The 22,034-nt window shown below is 39.2% G+C and overlaps 1 protein-coding gene and 1 pseudogene across 1 annotated transcript; both read left to right on the top strand.

The window, feature by feature from the left end:
* Positions 1 to 3,982: 3,982 nt before the first annotated feature.
* LOC134363918 (tyrosine-protein phosphatase non-receptor type 12-like) lies at positions 3,983 to 6,830 on the top strand (annotated as a pseudogene).
* Positions 6,831 to 15,404: 8,574 nt separating this feature from the next.
* Positions 15,405 to 18,807, top strand: LOC134364099 (liprin-alpha-1-like). The gene is given in 3 exon segments (XM_063080025.1): positions 15,405 to 16,325; positions 16,596 to 18,596; positions 18,598 to 18,807. Coding segments are annotated over 3 exon segments (3,132 nt in total).
* Positions 18,808 to 22,034: the final 3,227 nt, after the last annotated feature.

Raw genomic sequence — 22,034 nt, 5'->3', positions numbered from 1 at the left:
ACAATGTTATTTGATCTCAGTGGTCATCACCTGTCACCTACTAAGCATTAGACATTTCAAGGAACCATTTGTCTCATAAGCATTTTCTTTTCAATTTTACTTAAAAACCTATATTCTGAAATGAAATTTGGTGTAAGGTCTATGGGAGAATGAGAAAATTTCATCGATGATACAAATTTGTTAAGCAAAGAATGATAATATGTGTAATAGAAATATTTCTACCCTCAAGAAGCTCACCATCTAAGCAAACAAGATGTACATTTTATACTTATACTTGCATTTATTTTTATATTTATTGCTAATATGATCATGATTCAAGTGAATACCATGAAGGCCTTGTGAAATGCCAACAAACATTTCCTTTTCTTGTTGGTATTTACTATAAAAATATGAGGAGAAAATCTTGTTGGTCATAAGTCTCTGAGGCACAGGGTCAGACTTTAACATCTTTTCAGCTGTGCGACCTTGGAAAAGCTACTTGAAATATCCCAAATTCTGTTTCTTCATTAATTAAAAATGAGAGCAATTCTAATATTTCTCATAAGATTAAAATTACTTTTAAGAAAAGTCTATAGGAAGTGATTAGGACAATATTTTTGCATATAAAATGACTCCATAAATCTTATTACCTCTTATTGAAATCAGCAAATTTAAGAAAAAAGAATATTTCATAATTATAACTGCAAAAACTCTCAAAGAATAATTTTCATGAGGACTACATTTTAAATTGGTAATACTCTCTTAACTTTCTTATTAAATTATATAAATGTACATATTTATATGTACATAAAATATAGCATATTATGTATAACATAAAATATGGATTTATTTATTTTGATAACTAATTCTAAATAGAATGATTTTGATTCAACTTATCTTTAAAAAATCTTGCTTTATACACATTACTTCCATTATATTTTAAATTAAATTATCATATTTAGTATAACTGTTTATTTTAATTCACGTATGCACTTTGAAACACGTATCAGCTATAACAGAAACACCCTTCGCTTTTTTAAAATGAGCATTAAAAAACCAGACGAATTATTTAACTAAGAAATTTTATTCAACTTTCCAAAGTAACATTTCTGGTTCAAACTCCTTCACTGGAAGTAGAACTTAGCTTTATTTCCCCATTTCTCTTGAAGTAATCCTTTTTTTTTTTTCTTTTTTTTTAAGTCTGTGAAGTTTATTTTATAATTTATTCATCCCCCTCATTTGGTAAATATTTATTGCTCACCCACGAGCATGACACACTAACGTTCTAGAAAAAAAAACTTGTGATAACTGAATAAGAAAAGTTCGATGCTCTTCTTTGCGCTTGCATCTGCCGCTCTCCTGGGTGCCCTGTGGACCCCGCATCCTGCTCTGTACTTTGTGTCGCTAATGCTCCTAGACTGAAACCTTTGAACCTCTTTGTTCAAGTTAGTTCGGCCAACAGGAGGCAGCAGTGAGGGCTTGGGAGAGGGAGGAAAAGGTATTTGACATAGTAAGTGAGTATTAAAATGAATTCTAGTGCTGATGTTCAGTTTTCTTGTTTTATTTTGTTTTTAACTTCTTCTTAATTAAGGCTTACTGTAGCTTGTGCTGCTTTCTAAGTTCTCAGTTCCACGTCAGTCTCGTTGGAGCACGTTCCCTTCCACAGGAGATGATGCTGGCCGTGATCTGTGCTACCCCTTCCCGTTGTTAGCAATGGGAAAATTAGCACAGTCAAGGGAGATATTTTCTCAGCATAAGATACCTGTTTTCTATGCATTTCTGTTTCATCTTTACACAGGAAGGCTTTGTATAGTTGTTTTAATTTTTTATAAACAGAACAACAGCTGAGAAACCTTATTACAATTCAGCCTTCAAACGGTTACATGTTATTTTAAAACCAGTCATCGTCACAATTTCATCTCACTTTTAGCACCCTTTACTGTAAACTGTGACATAGACATAGGGACCATATCCTCATACTGTAATAGTTAAGATCATTAAACGATTTAATATATGTAAGCTTTTTGGATCAGTGACAGACATTTAAGTGTGATAAAAATGGTTGCTATAATTACTAATAGTCCACACTCTAAAATATATAAGTAATGTCTATTATACAAATAATTTCTTTAAACTTAATTCAATTAAATGAGAAAACAATATTTTAAAAAGTTAACCCCTATATTTGGAGATTAAAAACCCGTATAATTGATGAGTGAAAAAAGAAATCATAATAGGAATAAAAAGCCTACTTAAAATTAGTGGATAATGGAGCCACTGAACATAAAAAAAGTTTGCTGATGTAGCAACTGTGTTAAATAAAGGGAAATTTGTTGCAGTAAATACTTGCATTAGAAAAATAAGATGAAAAAATTAAAAGCATTGAATATCAAACTCAAATACTTAGAAAATAAACCAGGTAATAAACCCATTGAAAAGTAGGGGAAAGAGATTAAAATTTCAAAGAGCAGAACTCAATGAAATATAAAACAAAGATAGGATCATCAAAGGCAAAAATTTAAAAACGATGAAGTAGACAGAACTGTGATGAGATAAATGAAAAAAAAATAATTTATTTTATCAGATGCATTATTGTTAGTGAGGAAACTGAGACTTAGAAAGATTAACTCACTCCCCAAACTCAAATAAGTCGTGGCTAAAATGCATCCCACTACAGTTTTACTATCTATTTGTGTAACATATAGCAAAAGGTCACTACATATAGCCAATTATTCACAATGGCTTCATTCAAAATATCATATTTAACAGGGTATTATTCTAAAAGTAAATCATTTTTATACTAATATATAATGCACTTCAACACAGGCAGAATTTAATCTAAATAGTAGAAGTACATGATTTGATTTTTTTGTTTGTTTTACACTCATTATGTTGTTTCTGCTGCCTTGACCAAACTCCTCTTTTATTAGTCACATATTAACCTCCTCCATTTTTTTTCTTTTTTTTTATATTGCCAGTAAAAGCCTCCCCTTTCTGCCTTAGGTCCTTATGTAGCTACAATTTATGCTCTGTTTAAAAGATGACGTAGCTGATAAAAATCAGCCATTTATTGACAAAACAAGTACTGCATACACTGTAAGCAGAGTTAGTAAAATGTTTTATTCACATAATTTATTATAACATCTGAATAAGGGTATAAAGGTAGAAGTATTTTCTTGAGCCTGCCTGTCAACAGTGCAAAATTTACATCACTTGGGAAGATTCAGGCGTGTTCATATCACCTTTCAAATTGTTATCATGACTTTTATATACTGAGATTTATTGGAATACAATTATCACCAGAAAAAGTGATAAGTTATGTGGGAAAGTCCATATAACTAGGAGCTTTTAAACAAAGCCGTGCTTTGATTGTATATATTATGTGAAATTTGATCATTCATTCTCCGATTATTTATTGTGCCTTAATAAACGGTCTTGACCTGTCAACATGAATCTTGTGGAGAAGTCCTGGGAGAGAGACACAGGGGACACACAAGAATGGATTGTAAAAAAGAACATAAGGTGCATGTTCACACGCACACACACGTGTGCATATGACAAGTGAAGGCAGTAGGTGAAAACATCTTAGCTTTGCTCTGAAAGCCAGAGATGGCATTCAATAGGCTTATTCATGTTGAGAAGGTGTGTAACAAATATGCCAGTAGCGGATTCTAATTTTATGAGAGGTATACTTCTGGATTTTATTTTACTAGTAATTTCAAACATTATATAACTAAACGTTTACATTTATATTCTATAAAGAGAGGGTGGGTTTCATACAAGGCCATGAAGAAATATTTCTAAAACATTTCTGTTGGACTCTTCAAAATGGCAAAGAAGAATAACTATATTTGTCTTCCCTCTCTCCAGTGGGTCTGGGATCACATTTTTATGAGGTTTTTAAAAAGTTGAATGTGGGGCGGCGGGGGCGCGCCCGTGGGGAGAGGCGGCTGCGGCGGCTGGTGGGGGGTGGGGGGAAGGAAGAACCGGGAAGCGGGGCCGGCGACCGCAGCCGGGGGGACGCGGGAGGATGGAGCAGGTGGAGAGCCTGAGGAAATTCATCCAGAGGGTCCAGGCCGTGAAGAGTCCGGACCACAAGGGGGAGGACAACTTCGCCCGGGACTTCATGCGATTCAGAAGATTGTCTACCAAATATAGAACAGAAAAGACTTATCCCACAGCCACTGGAGAAAAAGAAGAAAATGTGAAAAAGAACAGATGTAAGGACATACTGCCATTTGATCACAGCCGAGTTAAACTGACTTTAAAAACTCCTTCTCAAGATTCAGACTCTATCAATGCAAATTTTATTAAGGGTGTCTATGGGCCAAAAGCATATGTGGCAACCCAAGGACCTTTAGCAAACACAGTAATCGGTTTTTGGAGGATGATATGGGAGTACAATGTTGTAACCATTGTAATGGCTTGTCGAGAATTTGAGATGGGAAGGAAAAAATGTGAGCATGACTGGCCTTTGTATGGAGAAGACCCTGTAACATTTGCACCATTTAAAATTTCTTGTGAAGATCAACAAGCAAGAACAGACTATTTCATTAGGACACTCTTGCTTGAATTTCAAAATGAATCTCGTAGACTATATCAGTTTCATTATGTGAACTGGCCAGACCATGATGTTCCTTCCTCATTTGATTCTGTTCTGGACATGATAAGCTTGATGAGGAAATACCAAGAACATGAAGATGGACCTATTTGTATTCACTGCAGTGCAGGCCGTGGAAGAACAGGTGCCATTTGTGCCATAGATTATACATGGAATTTACTAAAAGCTGGGAAAATACCAGAGGAATTTAATGTGTTTAATTTAATACAAGAAATGAGAACACAAAGGCATTCTGCAGTACAAACAAAGGAACAATATGAGCTTGTTCACAGAGCTATCGCTCAACTGTTTGAAAAACAGCTACAACTGTATGAAATTCATGGAACCCAGAAAGTTCCTGATGGAGTGAATGAAATTAACACTGAAAATATAATCAGCTCCATAGATCCTGAAAAACAAGATTCTCCTCCTCCAAAACCACCCAGAACTCGCAGTTGCCTTGTAGAAGGAGATGCTAAAGAAGAAATACTACACACACAAAAAAAAAAAAAAAGAAATACTACAGCCTCCAGAACCTCACCCAGTGCCACCGATCTTGACACCTTCTCCCCCTTCAGCATTTCCGACAGTCACTACTGTATGGCAGGACAATGACAGATACCATCCAAAACCAGTGTTGCACATGGTTTCATCAGAACAACATTCAACAGACCTCAACAGAAACTATAATAAATCAACAGAACTTCCAGGGAAAAATGAACCAGCTATTGAACAGACAGATAAAAAAAATGGAGCGAAATTTAAGTTTTGAGATTAAGAAGGTCCCTCTCCAAGAAAGACCAAAAAGTTTTGATGGCAATACACTCTTGAATAGGGGACATGCAATTAAAATTAAATCTGCTTCACCTTGTATAATTGATAAAATCTCTAAGCCACAGGAGTTAAGTTCCGGGGATGTAAAAGTTGATGACATTTCTCAGAATTCGTGTGTGGACTGCAGTGCAACACAGTCAAACAAAGCTCCAGAAGAATCACAGAAGAATTCAGACACACCTCCTAGGCCAGACTGCTTGCCTCTTGATGAGAAAGGACAAGTAACATGGTCACTTCATGGACCTGAAAGTGCTGTATCTGTATGTGATTCATCTGAAGGCAAATCCTCAGATATCCACTGTCAAACTATGAAAACTGTGAGTTTAGCATCAAGCTGTACAACACAAGTTGAAACCCATGATCTTGTGGATCATCGTAATAGTTCACTTCTTTTCAGAGCACCTCTCAGTTTTACTAATCCTCTTCACTCTGATGACTCAGACTCAGATGAAAGGAACTCTGATGGTGCTGTGACCAAGAATAAAACTAATATTTCGACAGCAAGTGCCACAGTTTCTGCTGCCACCGGTACTGAAAGCATTTCTACTAGGAAAGTATTGCCAATGTCCATTGCTAGACTTGATATAACTGGAACAATACATTCAGGTGCTGAAAAAGATGTTGATGTTAGTGAAGATTCACCTCCTCCCCTACCTGAAAGAACTCCTGAGTCTTTTGTATTAGCAAGTGAACATAATACACCTATAATACCTGAATGGAGTGAACTTCAAAGTCAGGAACGGTTTGAACAAAAGAAGGCTGAAGGCTTGACAGCCTCCGGAAATGAAAAATGTGATCATTTAGCAGGAGGTATTCACACAGAGACTTGTACAGAATGTCCACCTACTTTCAGTGACAAGAAAGATCAAATATCAGAAAGTCCAACAGAAGCCACAGATATTGGTTTTGGTAATCGCTGTGGAAAACCCAAAGGACCAAGACATCCACCTTCAGAATGGACATGATTCAGGGAGCTAAAATAGACTTTAAATTATACTGGAAAATTCAAGTGCCACTGAAAGCCAGGTTTATAGTATTCCATCTTTAAAATGTGGGACTAACAGCAGTGTAGATTGTTACCTTATTATTTTTTGCTGGGACCATCTACCTGCCTTTTACTACACTTAGGAAAAAGTATTACATATGGTTTATTTTGTAACTTCAAGTATTATTGCCTTAATGTCTCTTAACCCTGTTACACGCTGCTTGTAGACATGTTGATATAGTAATAGTTTTATGATAAATTGAGTTTAAGGACTACACTTTTGCCATTTTATCATGTGTGCATTATTTTGTATATGTACAGGGCAAGTAGGTATATAATTTGATAAAGTGGCAGTCATAAAATATAATTAACAGAAGATGTAAGAAGTTTCTGCATGGTCTAAATCTTTGTGTACCTTATTTGTAAATTATTTGCCCTGAAGTTTTAGAAAATAGTTTCTTAATTTTAAAATTGCTGGATTCATGCAGCCAGCATTGCAGGTTATCAGAGATCAAAGATTGTAATAATACATTTTGTAAATTGTAAGCAAAAAGTTATTTTTATATTATATACTGTCTAATTGTTTATCCTAATTGTTCTTGTTTTCATCTAGTCATGGAGATTCAGTAAGTGCCTTGGAACAATATTGAATTCTCTTAGGTTGTGTGTGTTACTTTAATATTTGAACTGGACTGGGATTAGAAGACTATCAAAAATATGTATGTTTCAGGATATTTGACCTGCCATTAAAAAAACAAAAACAAAAAATAAATAAATAAAATAAAAAGTTGAACGTGCTTAGTCTTAAACAATTGCAGATAGATCTACCATATGGCCCAGCTATCCCACTGCTGGGAATATACCCAGAAGAATGGAAATCATGAAGTCGAAGGTATACCTGTTCTCCAGTGTTCATTGCAATGCTCTTTACAATAGCCAAGAGTTGGAACCAACCCAAATGTCCACCATCCGATGAGCAAATATGGAAAATGTGGTAAATCTACACAATGGAATACTACTCTGCTGTAAAAAAGAATGAAATTCTGCCGTTTGCAGCAACACGGATGGACCTAGCATTCACTATGTCAGAATAACTGTAAGAGAGAACTAAGCAATTCAATTTGGTTTTCTCCAACATGGAACCATTCTTGTGAAAGCCCCTAACAAACCTGTAGCTAATGTTAGGAAGCAGTATATTTTTGACCTTATTGAAACAACTCAGCTAATTTTAGAATAGAGTTACTAGAAATTACATCACATATATTATAATCTTCTTTACTAAAAACTGAGGGAATTACCTGCTCATTTGTAGCCATTTCATCAGGAGAATAGGTGTTTCTGAAAGTACATCTATTAGAACAACATAATTTAGGAGCTTTAGGACTAGGAATTCTATTGTTCTCTTTTGTTGTCATTTTAAGTGTGAATATGCGGCTTTGGGGAGACTCCTAACAACGCAAATAGTGCCAAAGTCAGAATTTAACAAAGTTAATAATCATATATTAAAACTCAAAAACTGGCCAAAATAGAAGTGTTATTAATATAAATGTAAACAAATTAATAAGGATGTGATTTTGGGTTAATACAGTTATGTTTTACTATTGAAGATATCTCTGACAATTTAGTAGCAAATCATACATTCTTGTCAGGCTGCACTAATATCTGTTTTCTGAAATTTTACTCACTGTAATTTAGGTTTAACAACTCATATTACAGTATAACACATATCTCTTTGGAAGTCTTGAATGTCTCCAAATATCATATTCCATGAAGGAAAATTGCAGATCCACATTTGCTAAACCCTATTATATATAAATATATAATCTGTAAAAGGGTGTGTATAAATTATGAGTACAGAAATACCTTTTTACATTTTACTACTTGTTTTTACAGATTTTCTTTAAAAATCATATATTTATCTTGATGTTTAAGAGAAATATTCTAAATACAAATTTATCTTGCACATGCTATCCTTGTTTCTTATTTCATATCCACTAGCTTTTTTACTTCTGTCAAAACCTTTGCAATCATGATGGAGAGAACATTTACTTGGCACTGCTGATCCTTATACTATACTATAATATAATATTTTATCTTTTCCTTTTCTAACGAAGAGTCATGAACAGGAGAAAAAACAAGAGAATATGTGCCTGGGAAGCCCAGTGAAGAAAGGAGACTATTAAAGAATGTAGTATGATTATATATGAATATATATTTATAGGAGCCAACATGATTTATAGTGATAGCATTCATCCTTGTTTTTTTTTTTCTTTTTTTACTAATTTTATTCAATTGCAGGGGTACAGCAGTGAAAGAAGAGTAAAATTGGATTTAAGCAGGGTTGTTGTTTAACGTAGTAAGTATAACAATGAGAGAAAAACAGGAAGTTGAGAATGTAGGGAATGTAGGGAAAAGTGTGTTTATAATAATTAACCAAAAACTTTAAGTTGGTTGTGAGAGATAAACGACTAACAAAGGGATGAGAGACGGGAAAATGTTGTAGCATCATGAAAGTCGAGTTGGAGAAGTTGAATGAATAAGTTGGAAACTTGAGAGTGGTGGTCAGGGCGCAGAATGAACGAAGGTGAAACTTTGAAGAATTTATAGCTTGGGTAACAACATATTGGGTAAAACCATGGAATAAGGGACTGAAGTAGGGTAAATAGATTGCTGGTAGTGAGTTGTTAAAGGAAACGAGAAACAGAATGTTGAAAAGATCATATTTGGGGAAGCCTATTGAAATAATAAAGGATTATGACATAGGAAGGCCTAAAGGAAATGAGACAACCAAATACTATAATTGTTCAGAAATGAGGTTGTTGAGAAATGATTGAGCTGTCAACAGACGACAGCAACAGTGAGGAGTGGGTAAAGTAACCTGAGATTTAAATGTGGCCCAGAAAGGATAACGAGGAACAAATACTACATCGGCCATACCTCTAGAGCCAGTGATTCGTGTTGTGAGTTTTCCTCCATGCCTTGAGCAGGCTACGGGGGTGGCAAGCAACGTCTTTGGGGATGTGATGAATATCTCTTCATACAAAATAATGTGCAGAATATTCAGAAAAGAGGTTGAGCTTAGAGGGGATTCAGTTGATGATGAAGCATGAATTTGCAGGTGTCACATTGGAAGGGCTAATCAGTTGGGAAGGAACGGGAAGAAAATCAAAGAGCCCTACATACATCAGACACTGAGGGGTGATTTAGAATTCTGGGGTGTATCATAGTAAATAATAAAAACAAGGAAAAGGGGGTACATTGAAACAGTCTTAGTACACTTCAGAGATGGAGCAGTGATGAGGCTATGATCAGTGGCTCATTCTAGGAAGAGGCTGTTTGGTTTTTCTGTGGAAGCCGCTTAATGCAGGTAACATGGGAGAATTTCCTGCACCTGGACCACCTCCTTAAGCCAGTCATTTGAGACAAGGACAGTCACTGGGACTCTCCTTTTGTTTTGATCTCAACAAATGTCCTTGCTTTCTTTTCTTTCTAACAATGATTCTACTTTATTGTAAAACTCTCTTTCCCCTTCACTGTGGATATTTATGAATGCTCACATTTTAACATTTTATTTTGTTCCCTTCTAATTTCTCTTTTGAAAAAGTTTGCTATGCTTGCTTTTCCATTAAATAGTATTTTATTGATCTAATATGTTCCAAGCATTGAGCAAGTCATTAAGAAAGCAAAGGTCAATAAGACTCAGTGCCTGCCTGCAAGGACATTACTGTCTTAAGAAGTCCTCTTATTTCTACTTTGCTGAGAGTTTTTAAATCATAAAAAAATCAATGAAATCTTTGTTTTTTGGTTTAAAATTTATTTCATTTTAATTGACATGTAATTGTACATCTTTACAGGGTTTTGTTACATATATATGTTTAGATACATATATATCTGGTATAATGATGGGGTCAGGGTAGTTAATGTATCTATCACCTCATGCACGTTTCTTCTTTTTGGTGAAAACATTCAAAAGCCTCTCTTCTCTTCATTATGTAATATACGAAACTGTTAACCATAGGTAACTCCACTGTGCAACAGAACACCAGAAATTATTCCTCCTATCTCATTGTACTTTAGTAGCTGTTGGCCAAACCCTCCCTGTTTTCCCTTCCTCCCTCCCCTCCCCAGTCTCTACTCTTCGTCTCTATCATACCAACTTTTCCTTCTTTAGTTTCCACATATGAGTGAGATCACGTGATATTTGTTTTTCTGTGCCTGGCTTACTTCATAATGACCTCCAAATCCATCCATGTTGCCACAAATGACAGTATTTCATGTTTTTGTTTTGTTTTGCTGTGCTTTTAATGGCTGAATAGTATTCCATTGTGTATATATACCACTTTTTTTTTTTTAATCCATTCATTCGTTGTTGGACACTTAGGTGGAGTCTGTATCTTGGCTATTGTAAACTGTGCTGCAATAAACATGGAAGTGCAGATCTCTGTCATATTTCATTTCCTGTGGGTATATACCCAATTCTAGGATTACTAGACTCTATGGTAGTTCTATTTTTAATTTTTGAGGAACCTCCATGTCTCGAGCCATCCCGCTATAGGGAACGGCATGGGAGCCTGACAAGGGACACCCCTTGTTCAGCTAGACTGCGGGGGGATCCTGCGTGTGTGGCACGGCTCTGTGGAATTTCCTGTCTGTTCGCCTTTTGTTACTTGACAAAGATTTCCAAAATTAAAAGGCCCAACTTTTTGCCTTGGCATGGCTTTGGGGAGTTTCAAGGGCCATGGAGTTTCTCAAAGGACATGTTAAATATGCACCAGAATTAATTGGTTTATTTAAAGGCCATTGTCAGTACTAAAGGTGTTTTTGATGCATGTTCCCAGTATGGGTTGGCTTGATTTAATTTTATTGTTGATTTTTCTTGTTAGTGGTGTGTGCATTGACCCATTGTGGCTGTGGTCATGCTCTTGTACATGTGGAATGAAGCTGTTGTGTTGGAAATTTATCCACACCCCCCAGGGAGCCAGTGGGTCTGAGTGCAGTGGTGTTTACAACTAATTGTTCACAACCAGTTACAGATTTCTTTGTTTTTCCGCATTCGCAAAGTTTCACTTGATTTACCAAGAACATGTTGTTTCCTTAGTAATAATAAGAATGATATAATGTGTTTTTGTTAGTTTGAGTAGGATCATTTAACTTTTCACTTTGTCCCCTGTGCTGTTCCCGGAGTCTATTAGCAGGGAAATAAAAGGTTTCATTATAAAATAAATAAGTTAAATAGTAGAGAAACACAAACAAATTTTGATATTAATAGGTTTTGTTTAAATCAATTAGTAACACAAAATTTGTAACAATAACATAGAAATTTAATAAAGATTTATAGTTAAATTTTATAATATTAATGTTATAAACATTGTGATTTTGATTATAAATTAAAATGATCAATATAGAGTATAAGCAATATTAAATTGTTAACCATAACTAATCAATGTTATTCAAATTAAGGGTAGTAAGTATAAGTAAGATTAAAAAGGGGTTAAATTATAAGCTAAGAAGGTTAAGGTTTATGATTCAGACAGAAAGCCTGATGTTTTAAAGCCAATCATGTGCTATTGTATAGTTTCTGGTCACAAGCCACAAGCTTTGAGGTGAACTACTGATGCATGAGTAGATGTTTTTGTCAGAGCATGAGTGCTTTGGAACATTTTGACCTTTCTTTTTCAATAGAAATGAAATTAAAAAATGTTTTGATTAAAGATAAATCATTATGTAGAGGATTAAGTAAAAATAAATAAATAAAACAAGATTCACGTGGTCATTGTCCACACTTGCACTAGACATCTGCGGTCCGTGTCTTTCCTTTTTCACTGAATCCACACCACCTGTTCAGCTACGATGAATCCTGCGGAGCTGGTCTCCGGCACCTCCATACTGTTTTTCATAATGGCTGTACTAGTTTACATTACCATCAGCAGTGTGGAAGCGTTCCCTTTTTCCACACCCTCTCCAACACTTGTTTTCTCTTGTCTTTTTGATAATAGCCATTCTAACTGGAGTGAGGTAGTATCTCATTGTTTTGATTTGCATTTCCCTGGTGATTGGTGGTGTTAAGCATTTTTTCATATGCCTGGTGCACATCAAAGGAAACAGCAGAGTGAAGAGTCAACCGATGACAGAATGGGAGAAAATATTTGCAAGCTGCATATTTGACAAAGTGTTCATGTCAAGATTATATGAGAAACATAAACGGCTCAACAACAACAACAAAAAAACCCCAAAAGCAATTGAGAAATGGGCAATGGGTCTCAAAAGGCATTTCTCAAAAAAAGATAGCTGAAGTTTTTATCACATGATTTTTTCTGCATCTATTGAAATAATGTCAGTTTTATTTTAATCTGGATTCTGGGATTAATTGAAAACAGAAGTAAAAATGAAATCAATGGACATTTATTTTTTGAGGGCCCACACATAAGCAATCATCGTTTCTTCTTTCTTTTACAAAACCAAATATCATGAATTAAAGAAGAAAATGAAGTGGTATTTAAATATTTCATTTTTATAAAAAATATTTTTTTTTCTGTGAAAACGTTCCTTTCCTTCCTGACAAACTTTGAGCCCAGATCAGTGGTGCACACAGGTGGAGTGACAGCCTAGAACACAGGAAAGCCTGACATTTGCATACGGCAGGTTGACTCTGACTCTTTTATTTAAGCAGCTGATCAGTACGGGATCGGAACCCTTGACTTTGGTGTTATAATACTGTACTCTAACAACTGAGCTACCCAGCCAGCCCCTAGCAGCTTGACTCTTCCAGGACTTCTGGAAGAAGTTTTGCACTTCTCAAAATAGGAATGAATTAATCTAATTAATATCCCTGCTCGCTTAACATTTCTAATATTTCAGTGAGAAGATACTCTCCCGATGACACTGGTGGAAAAACAGACATGGAGAAGTGATCATTCACATGACACAATGACAGTCAATAAGGACGTCAGCCTAACAATGAGACAAACAACCTAATGACCCCTCAGCGTTTCCTAACTTAAAAGAACACCCAGATAGAAACACAAAATTATAGACAGAAATCAATGACACTAACACACCATTTACTCCTTCACTGCTCATAATTATTCATTTTTAAATGATGAAACTCATTAGTTATTGCAAAAAAAGTAAATCTTACAAATGAACATAAACTAAAAAAGCAAAATATCTAATCCTCCTTCATTCTAATCCCATCCCGTGACCTTTTTTCAACAGTTTGGAGTATGTTCTTCTAGACCTTTCTGTGGATGTGTGTACATATTTAAACACACCTGCCATGTACATATGAGTCAGCATGGGTTTGCCACTGAACGGTGTGTTACAGACACCTCTCTGTGCACAAAACAGGAAAGGAGGCTTGCAGGAGGAAAACCTGACTTCTCACCCTAGCTGTGCCACCTGTGAACTAAGGGAACCGGGACAGGTCCGCTAACGCCACTGACCCCTATCTGGAGAAGAGACATAAAAACACCTGCCTTCATCCACCTGACTGATTAGTTGTGATTTCAAATGACACAATGACAATAAGGGCATTTTGAGGCACCTGGAGAGAGAGACAATTGTTAAGTCTGCAACTACCTGCCAAAAGTCACAAAAGGAAGAGACTGAAAGAGGTAAAATGGTTTGGTGAAAATCAATGAGTACTCATGGAAATCAACTCAAAGAATTTGCTACCTATCATAGGAAAAATGACATAGAATACAAAGTGTGCTGCAACACATAGGGCTCCAGGCCCGCTGGAAGATGATAATCGCTGTGAACAAATGCTGAGTGCACATGTATGGCACCCACGCACGCACATATGCACACATGTGGGCACACACATGCATACGCATGCACAGATCATGCATACATGTGGGCACATATGCACACACACCCTGAGGCATCCTCCCTGGGACAGATCAATGCAAAGACATCAAATTATACTATTAACTCCAAGAGGCTCTTCCAGTGTCTGGCCACAGGCCGGCCTTAGTGACTGGGGCTGAAGGGACGCGCTCTTGGGACCACGTGCTGCCCTTCCCCCGACCAAACAAGCCGGGACCCAGCGTGGGTTCTAGAACCCCAGCTGGTGCAGGCTCCTTGGAAACGGTTGTCAGTGCTTTGTCAGTACCGTGGTGGCCACGGCTTCTGCAGCACCTGATTCGGGCGCAGAGAGCAGGACGTGGCTGGGCCGGGGGTCAGCCTCACCGTGAGGGTCGCCGGGGGTCCGCCGTGCCCGGACTGCGGCCCGGACCCTCGGGAGCGGCCCCCTTGCCCTCGCCCCGTCTGTGTGTTGGTGACACTTCATCGCCTCTCATCGACTCACCTATCACTTTTCCTTCCCTCCTAGCCGTCCCCGGCTGTCCGGACCTGCTGGCTCTATTTCCATCGTGGAATTTGACTTTTGGCTGGAAACTGAGGTAAGTTAGGTTGACTGACCAACCACTGGAGAAACCTCTCCCAACCCTTCACGAGTCCCATTCCTTTAGTGCTCACCAAATCCAGCCCAAGAATTCAGGGAGCCATCAGGCCTTCCCAGGAGCTGACTGCACACATTCCTATAAGATGCCTGACGGGTTCTGTACCTGTCAGTGCTGCTGGCTCTGTGCTCCTTCTATGCTTTTCCTGAAAAGTGACTGGGTGGCGTGTGTGTTTGACTTGCTCTCCCCCCACCGGGAAGTTGGAAAAATAGGTACCTGAAGCACACTTGTTCTCAACAACTAAAAAGTACAGCTTTGTGAACAAAATACTGCTGGGTTTGCTCTTTATGTGAGGGGCAGTCCTCTGGCCTTGACCCCTTCACGGGGTTATTGTCCCTGTGAGTATCTTCATGGTGTGTGTTCCTGCACTTAGTATTTGCCGGTGGATGCTTTCCCAACTTATTTGCATACAAAGTGTAACAGATCTGAGAATAAAGAGGCTGTGAACCTTTCATTTATTAGCTGAAGATACTTATGAAATTGCAGATTTACGGGAACCTGTATTCTGCTCTTAATGATTCTAGTCTGGGTCTTTCATTTGCAGATGATGCGTGAGGTGATGCCAACCATCAGTGAAGCCGAAGGCTCCCCAGGAGGAAGTGGGAGCCATGCGTCCGGCTCCCCTTCACAGGCAGACGCAGATTCTCATATTGAACAGTTGATGGTCTCTATGCGAGAAGAAAGGGACCGACTTCTTGACACTCTTAGAGAGACTCAAGAAACGCTGGCATTAACCCAGGGGAAATTACACGATGTTGGTCAGGAAAGAGATTCCTTGCAGAGACAGCTCAAAACTGCACTTCCACAGGAGTTTGCTGCACTTATGAAGGAACTGAATGTATGCAGGGAGGAGCTCCTTGAAAGGGAAGAAGAAATTGCTGAACTGAAAGCAGAAAGGAACAACACCAGGCTGCTTTTAGAACATCTGGAATGCCTTGTCTCTAGGCACGAGAGGTCTCTCAGGATGACCGTGGTGAAGAGACAGGCACAGTCCCCAGCAGGTGTGTCCAGCGAAGTCGAAGTGCTCAAAGCACTGAAGTTGTTGTTTGAGCACCACAAAGCTCTGGATGAAAAGGTGAGAGAGAGATTACGAGTAGCACTTGAAAGGTGTGGTTTGTTAGAAGAAGAATTAGGTGCCACACACAAAGAGCTAATGATTCTTAAAGAACGGAATAAGCAGAAAAAAACACTAACAGATGGAGCACTTGACATGAACCATGAACAAGAAAATACCCCGAGCATGAATGGAAAAAGATCTTCTGATGGTTCGTTAAGCCACAAGGAGGACCTTGCTAAAGTAATAGAGCTCCAGGAAGTCATAGACAAGCAATTGAGGGAGCAGAGCCAAATGAAAGAGCACATGGCCACCCTCTCCAGTCACGTGGCAGAGCTGGAGGAAGATCTCTACACGGCCAGGGAAGACTTGATCAAATCTGAGGAGATGAACTTGAAATTGCAAAGGGACATTCGTGAAGCCAAGGCCCCAAACAAAGACATGGAAGAGAGAATCAGTCACGTGGCAGAGCTGGAGGAAGATCTCTACATGGCCAGGGAAGACTTGATCAAATCTGAGGAGATGAACACGAAATTGCAACGGGACATGCGTGAAGCCATGGCCCTAATGGAAGACATGGCAGAGAGAATCAGTCACCTGGCAGAGCTGGAGGAAGATCTCTACATGGCCAGGGAAGACTTGATCAAATCTGAGGAGATGAACATGAAATTGCAACGGGACATTCGAGAAGCCATGGTCCAAAAGGAAGACATGGAAGAGAGAATCACTACTCTTGAAAAATGCTCCCTCGCTGCACAGCGAGAAGCCATGTCTGTGCATGACCTCAATGATAAACTTGAAAACGAAATTGCAAACAAAGATTCTATGCATCGCCAGACTGAGGATAAAAACCGCCAGTTACAGGAACGGCTGGAATTAGTGGAGCAAAAGCTGCAGCAGACCATGAGGAAAGCCGAGACACTCCCGGAGGTGGAGGCGGAGCTGGCGCAGAGGGTGGCAGCGCTCTGGAAGGCTGAAGAGAGACAGGGCAACACTGAAGAAAGGTTAAGACAGATGGAGGCGCAGCTGGAGGAAAAGAACCAAGAACTGCAGCGGGCAAGGCAGAGAGACAAAATGAATGAAGAGCATAATAGACGTTTATCAGACACTGTTGACAAGCTTCTTTCAGAATCTAATGAGAGGCTCCAGCTTCATCTGAAAGAGAGAATGGCTGCTCTAGAAGATAAGAATTCTCTGTTAGGAGAAGTTGAAAATGCAAAAAAGCAATTGGAAGATACACAACATGATAAGGATCAGCTCGTCTTAATCATTGAAGCATTGAGGGCTGAACTAGACCAAATGAGACTAAGAGGTGCTTCACTTCATCATGGCCGACCCCACATGGGCAGTGTCCCAGATTACAGGTGTCCTGTGGCAGACAGTCACACAGATTCCTACAGCACCAGTGCAGTGTTGCGGCGCCCCCAGAAAGGCCGCCTAGCTGCTCTACGGGATGAGCCTTCCAAGGTACAAACTCTTAATGAACAGGATTGGGAACGTGCCCAACAGGCTAGTGTCTTAGCAAATGCAGCACCAGCTTTTGAGAGCGATGTCGATGGGTCTGATGGTGAAGATGAGGACGCCATGGACGTGAGAAACTCGACAGGCTCCCAGGACGGTCCCGTGAGCAATCCCAGCAGTAGTAACAGCAGCCGGGACTCACGCCACAAAGCCCCAAAGAAGAAGGGCATCAAGTCCTCTATCAGCCGCTTGTTTGGCAAGAAAGAAAAAGGCCGACCTGGTCAAGCTGGCAAAGAATCATTAGGACACGCTGGTGTTTCAGCGACAGATAATGCATCTCAAGATGCCTTGTCACTGAGAAAATTCGGAGGACAGGCTGAAAAAAGTCGTAAACTTCCAAAAAAGCATGAATTGCTCGATGAAGCCCGAAGACAAGGTTTGCCTTTTGCCCAGTGGGATGGGCCGACCGTAGTTGTGTGGTTGGAGCTCTGGGTGCGGATGCCCGCCTGGTATGTGGCTGCCTGCCGAGCCAACGTGAAGAGCGGGGCCATCATGTCAACCCTGTCGGACACCGAGATGAAGCGTGAGATCGGCATCAGCAACCCCCTGCATAGGCTGAAGCTGAGGCTGGCCATCCAAGAGATCATGGCTCTTACCAGCCCGTCCAGCCCTCCCACGTCGCGAACGACACTCGCATATGGGGACATGAACCACGAGTGGATTGGGAACGAGTGGCTGCCCAGCCTGGGCCTCCCTCAGTACTGCAGCTACTTCATGCAGTGCCTGGTGGATGCCAGGATGCTGGACCACCTGACCAAGAAGGACCTCCGCGGGCAGCTGAAAATGGTCGACGGTTTCCACAGAAACAGTTTCCAGTGTGGAATGATGTGCCTGAGAAGATTAAACTATGACCGAAAAGAACTGGAAAGAAAAAGAGAAGAAAGTCAGCATGAAGTAAAAGATGTGCTTGTTTGGAGCAATGATCGAGTGATTCGCTGGATCCTGTCAATTGGCCTTAAAGCATATGCAAACAATCTTTTAGGGAGTGGCGTTCACGGTGCCCTTCTGGCCTTAGATGAAACCTTTGACTTCAACGCACTGGCGCTATTGTTACGGATCCCAACGCGGAATACACAGGCTCGTGCTGTCTTAGAAAGAGAATTTAACAACCTCTTGGTCATGGGGACTGACAGAAGGTTTGATGAAGACGACGATAAAAGCATTTAGGAGAGCACCTTCATGGAGAAAAAAATTTAGACCAAAGGACATTCATGGCTTAGCTGCTGCATCAGCAGGGACTCTCTCTGCAAACTTGCAAGTTACTTCTTCTATGTCTTCACCCTCCACGCAGCCAAAGAAGATGCAGATGGACGGCAGTGTGTCAGGAACACAGAGGTTGGATTCTCCCACAGTCAGGATTTACTCCTGCTAAAGCCTCCTGCTGTTTACCCACACTACTTCTACAGATGATTACGCAGCATTTTGAATCCAACAAAGACTACATTTTAGAATGCAATGGAATCTTTAATCTCTTAATACTTGTTATATGGACCCTAAGATATTCTATTACAGAGTTTTTAATTAGTAAAAAATCCATGAATACCATAGAGAAAATATTTTAGAATTTAATGCTTCTTATATTTATGTAAACTTATGACTCTTCATTTATATAGTTACTTACTTTTTCATGAATATCCAGGCTATAAATATCCTTTCAAATCAATTCATGTTCTTATACCTAATTTTAGTTTTTCAAATGAATGTACTATAATGCTTATATGTATAAATCCTATGGACAAATATAGGGCTTTTGTAAATTATACATTTATTGTAATTATTATTGTTTAATTTTTTAATGATAAACCGTTACAGAGAAGAAAATAAATAAATAAATAAATAAAATTAAAAAAAAATTTTTTTTAAAGTATTAACTCCAAGAGATGATTCTTGAATGTGAAGACTAAAAAAGTAACTTCAGAAACCAAATGGAAAGATTAAGATTGTGACATAATCTAAACTCAGGAAGGAGATAAGCCAGGACATGACCTCCTCTTACAGTCATCTTTGGTGGGTTACAGAGCAAAACTTCTGTCTCAAAGGGAGGTGTAAATCTTGTAAGCACAGGGAGTAGGTGGCCAGGGGCAGGAGCCCAAACCAGACAGCCAAGGGGACAACTAGAACTGTGTTGTCCACCTCAGGCACCCTTGGCAATATGCAGAACCACAGGGCATGAGCCTTTTCCAACCCACTGCAGTGGCCCATAGAGGAAGGAAGACATGCTCAGATGGCAATGTGTGCAACCTACTAACGCAGCTTCTAAGGTTTTCCTTCTAAGAACACAGACTCCTGGGCAGAATTAATTCACTAATTAAACTGATATTTATTGAGTACTCTTTATTTATATTTACAAAAACTAATTATTTATGTGATGACTGTCAGAATAGGGAAGTTGAGCCCCACGGAAGCATTTAACTTCAGAGGGAGCTAACCTGGCCAAGGCTTCAGGGAGAACTTCCCAGAGGAAATAAAGCTAAAGTTGGGATCATAAGGGTTAGGAGGAGTCAGCAGGGGGAAGACTCTGGGGCGACAGCGGAGGCAAAGGTCCTGAGGTGGCAGAGAGCCAAACACGAATTTTAAAGAGACTTGAAGAACTGTGTAACTGAAGAATAGAAAGAGAGGGTAGGAACGGAGCACAATGGGATCTGCTGTACTCGTTGATTTCCCAGCCAATGAGAGTCACACTTCACAACACTGGTAGAAGATATCAGACAGATGCCTTGGCTGAGAGTATAAGGAAATCACGCAAAACTTCCAGCCACCCTCAGGGAGCTTCAGGCACGTAGTGTAGAGCAAGAGTGTTTAGGCAGTAGTTATGCTCAAACCACAGATTTTTTATGAGTGCGGAGATTTTAGCTCAATGTATTAAATCATATTAAAATTCCAGAGATGGTAAAATACTCTAGAATTGGTAAAATGTTTAATAAAAAATTTTCTAAGTCATCTCTACCATGATGTGTAACCTCCAAGCCAAGAAATAAAATTACCACGACAAAACAAAACAAAACAAAATCTAATGTACTCGGTCCTTCAGGGAATGAAGGCTAAGTCAACCTTGACACTGACTCTGAGCCAGACCCTCCACCTTGTTCTCTCAGTCACAGAACAGTTTCCGTCTGTTTCAGGGAGGGTTGTCAGATCGAAGCTGCCTCTGAGACCGCCGGCTAGATAGTATGGAAACATTATTATCTGGACTTGTCAAGGTCATCTTGCATGGCTTTCTTGCATCGTCATACTTTGATACTAGTGCTAAGTAGGGATGATAGCACTGGGAAGGGAAGTGAAGGAGGGAATGAGAGAGAGAGCCAAAGAAATAAATGCAAACAAAGCCAGAGTCAGGTCTAAGCAACAGAGGGCAAGAGTGGGGCAGGGGTCACAGGGCACTTACAGAAGAGAAAAAGCTCCAAGGCAAGGAGGAGGAAGCATAAGGATGTATAGGAAGACACACCGAAATACAGAGTAAATATGGGGAGAGGGCCAAGAGTAGGATGAGATGAGCCTGAAACCAATTACCCATAGTCAAGGTTATTTGTACACCTGACTTTCATTCCCAAACCAAGTACTTAAGAGAAGTATTTTCATTTTCATCAGTGAGAAGGAAGTAGAAGCCACATAGTGTAGAGGTTAAGGCCTGGGTTAAATCCAAGCTCTTTCACTTATTCATTGGATGACCTCGGACACATTCCTTCATTTCTCGATGTCCCCGTCCTCTGCTTTAAAATGGGGATAATAATACATAGAGTCATTATGAGAATTTTAAAAGTTTACACAGACCTTAACACAGGGACTATTCCTACTAAGCAGTCAATAAATTCTAGCTATTATTAAAAAAGGACACCACTAGTCACCAAAATTATCCTTCAAGGACTTCCATACCTCATTCTCTAATTCCCCACAGTCCAAGAAAGGAGTTTTCATATGGAAACAGGCTGCTACTGAGTAAATTGCTGCAGCCTTCTACAGTTTTCACCATTAGAATATAGTTTGTGTTAGTGAGACAAATGCTACTGAGAACAGGGAGCAGGTTCACCCTGACGGTCCTGACCAATCTGGTCGTCTTCTCCTTGCCTCACATCCTTCAAACCTACCTCCTTCCCCAGGAAACACGTGTAACTTCCACATTTCTAACAGCTGTTTGGGGACCTTGCTCAGGGTGTTTATTCAATAATAAAGCAATAGCCAGGCAAGACAGCACAGTTTAAAGGAAATAATGCCAAATTACAAGATCTCAGAGTAAAAACACTCTACATCATGAGTCACAGCAGTGCCACCATACTCTAGTTCTTCGTGTACTTCTGTCATCTTATTACTGTGACATAGACAAATGTGGTCACTTTCATCATCTGCAAGGCTGCAGGATGAGTGTGCTGTTTACCTTTCTCCAACACATAGAAAACCTAGGAGACAGTCATGCCACCAATTCATCAATGCTGTTTGACTCTTCCTCAGTTATTAGAACATGAATTTCTGCTCAGGAGCATTCTACCTGTGTCCCTTAAATGCACTGTTTTATTTTTTGTTTTGTTTTGTTTTTTGCAGGGATATTTAAAAGACCATCTCAGGCTCTTTTATGTGGCATATTACTTCTTTCTTATTTTTTTA

This window comes from Cynocephalus volans, chromosome 15 (genome assembly GCF_027409185.1).
Source record: "Cynocephalus volans isolate mCynVol1 chromosome 15, mCynVol1.pri, whole genome shotgun sequence".
Taxonomy (NCBI): Eukaryota; Metazoa; Chordata; class Mammalia; order Dermoptera; family Cynocephalidae; genus Cynocephalus; species Cynocephalus volans.
The sequence above is the reverse complement of the archived record's forward strand: the minus strand, read 5'-3'. Positions and strand labels throughout refer to the sequence as shown.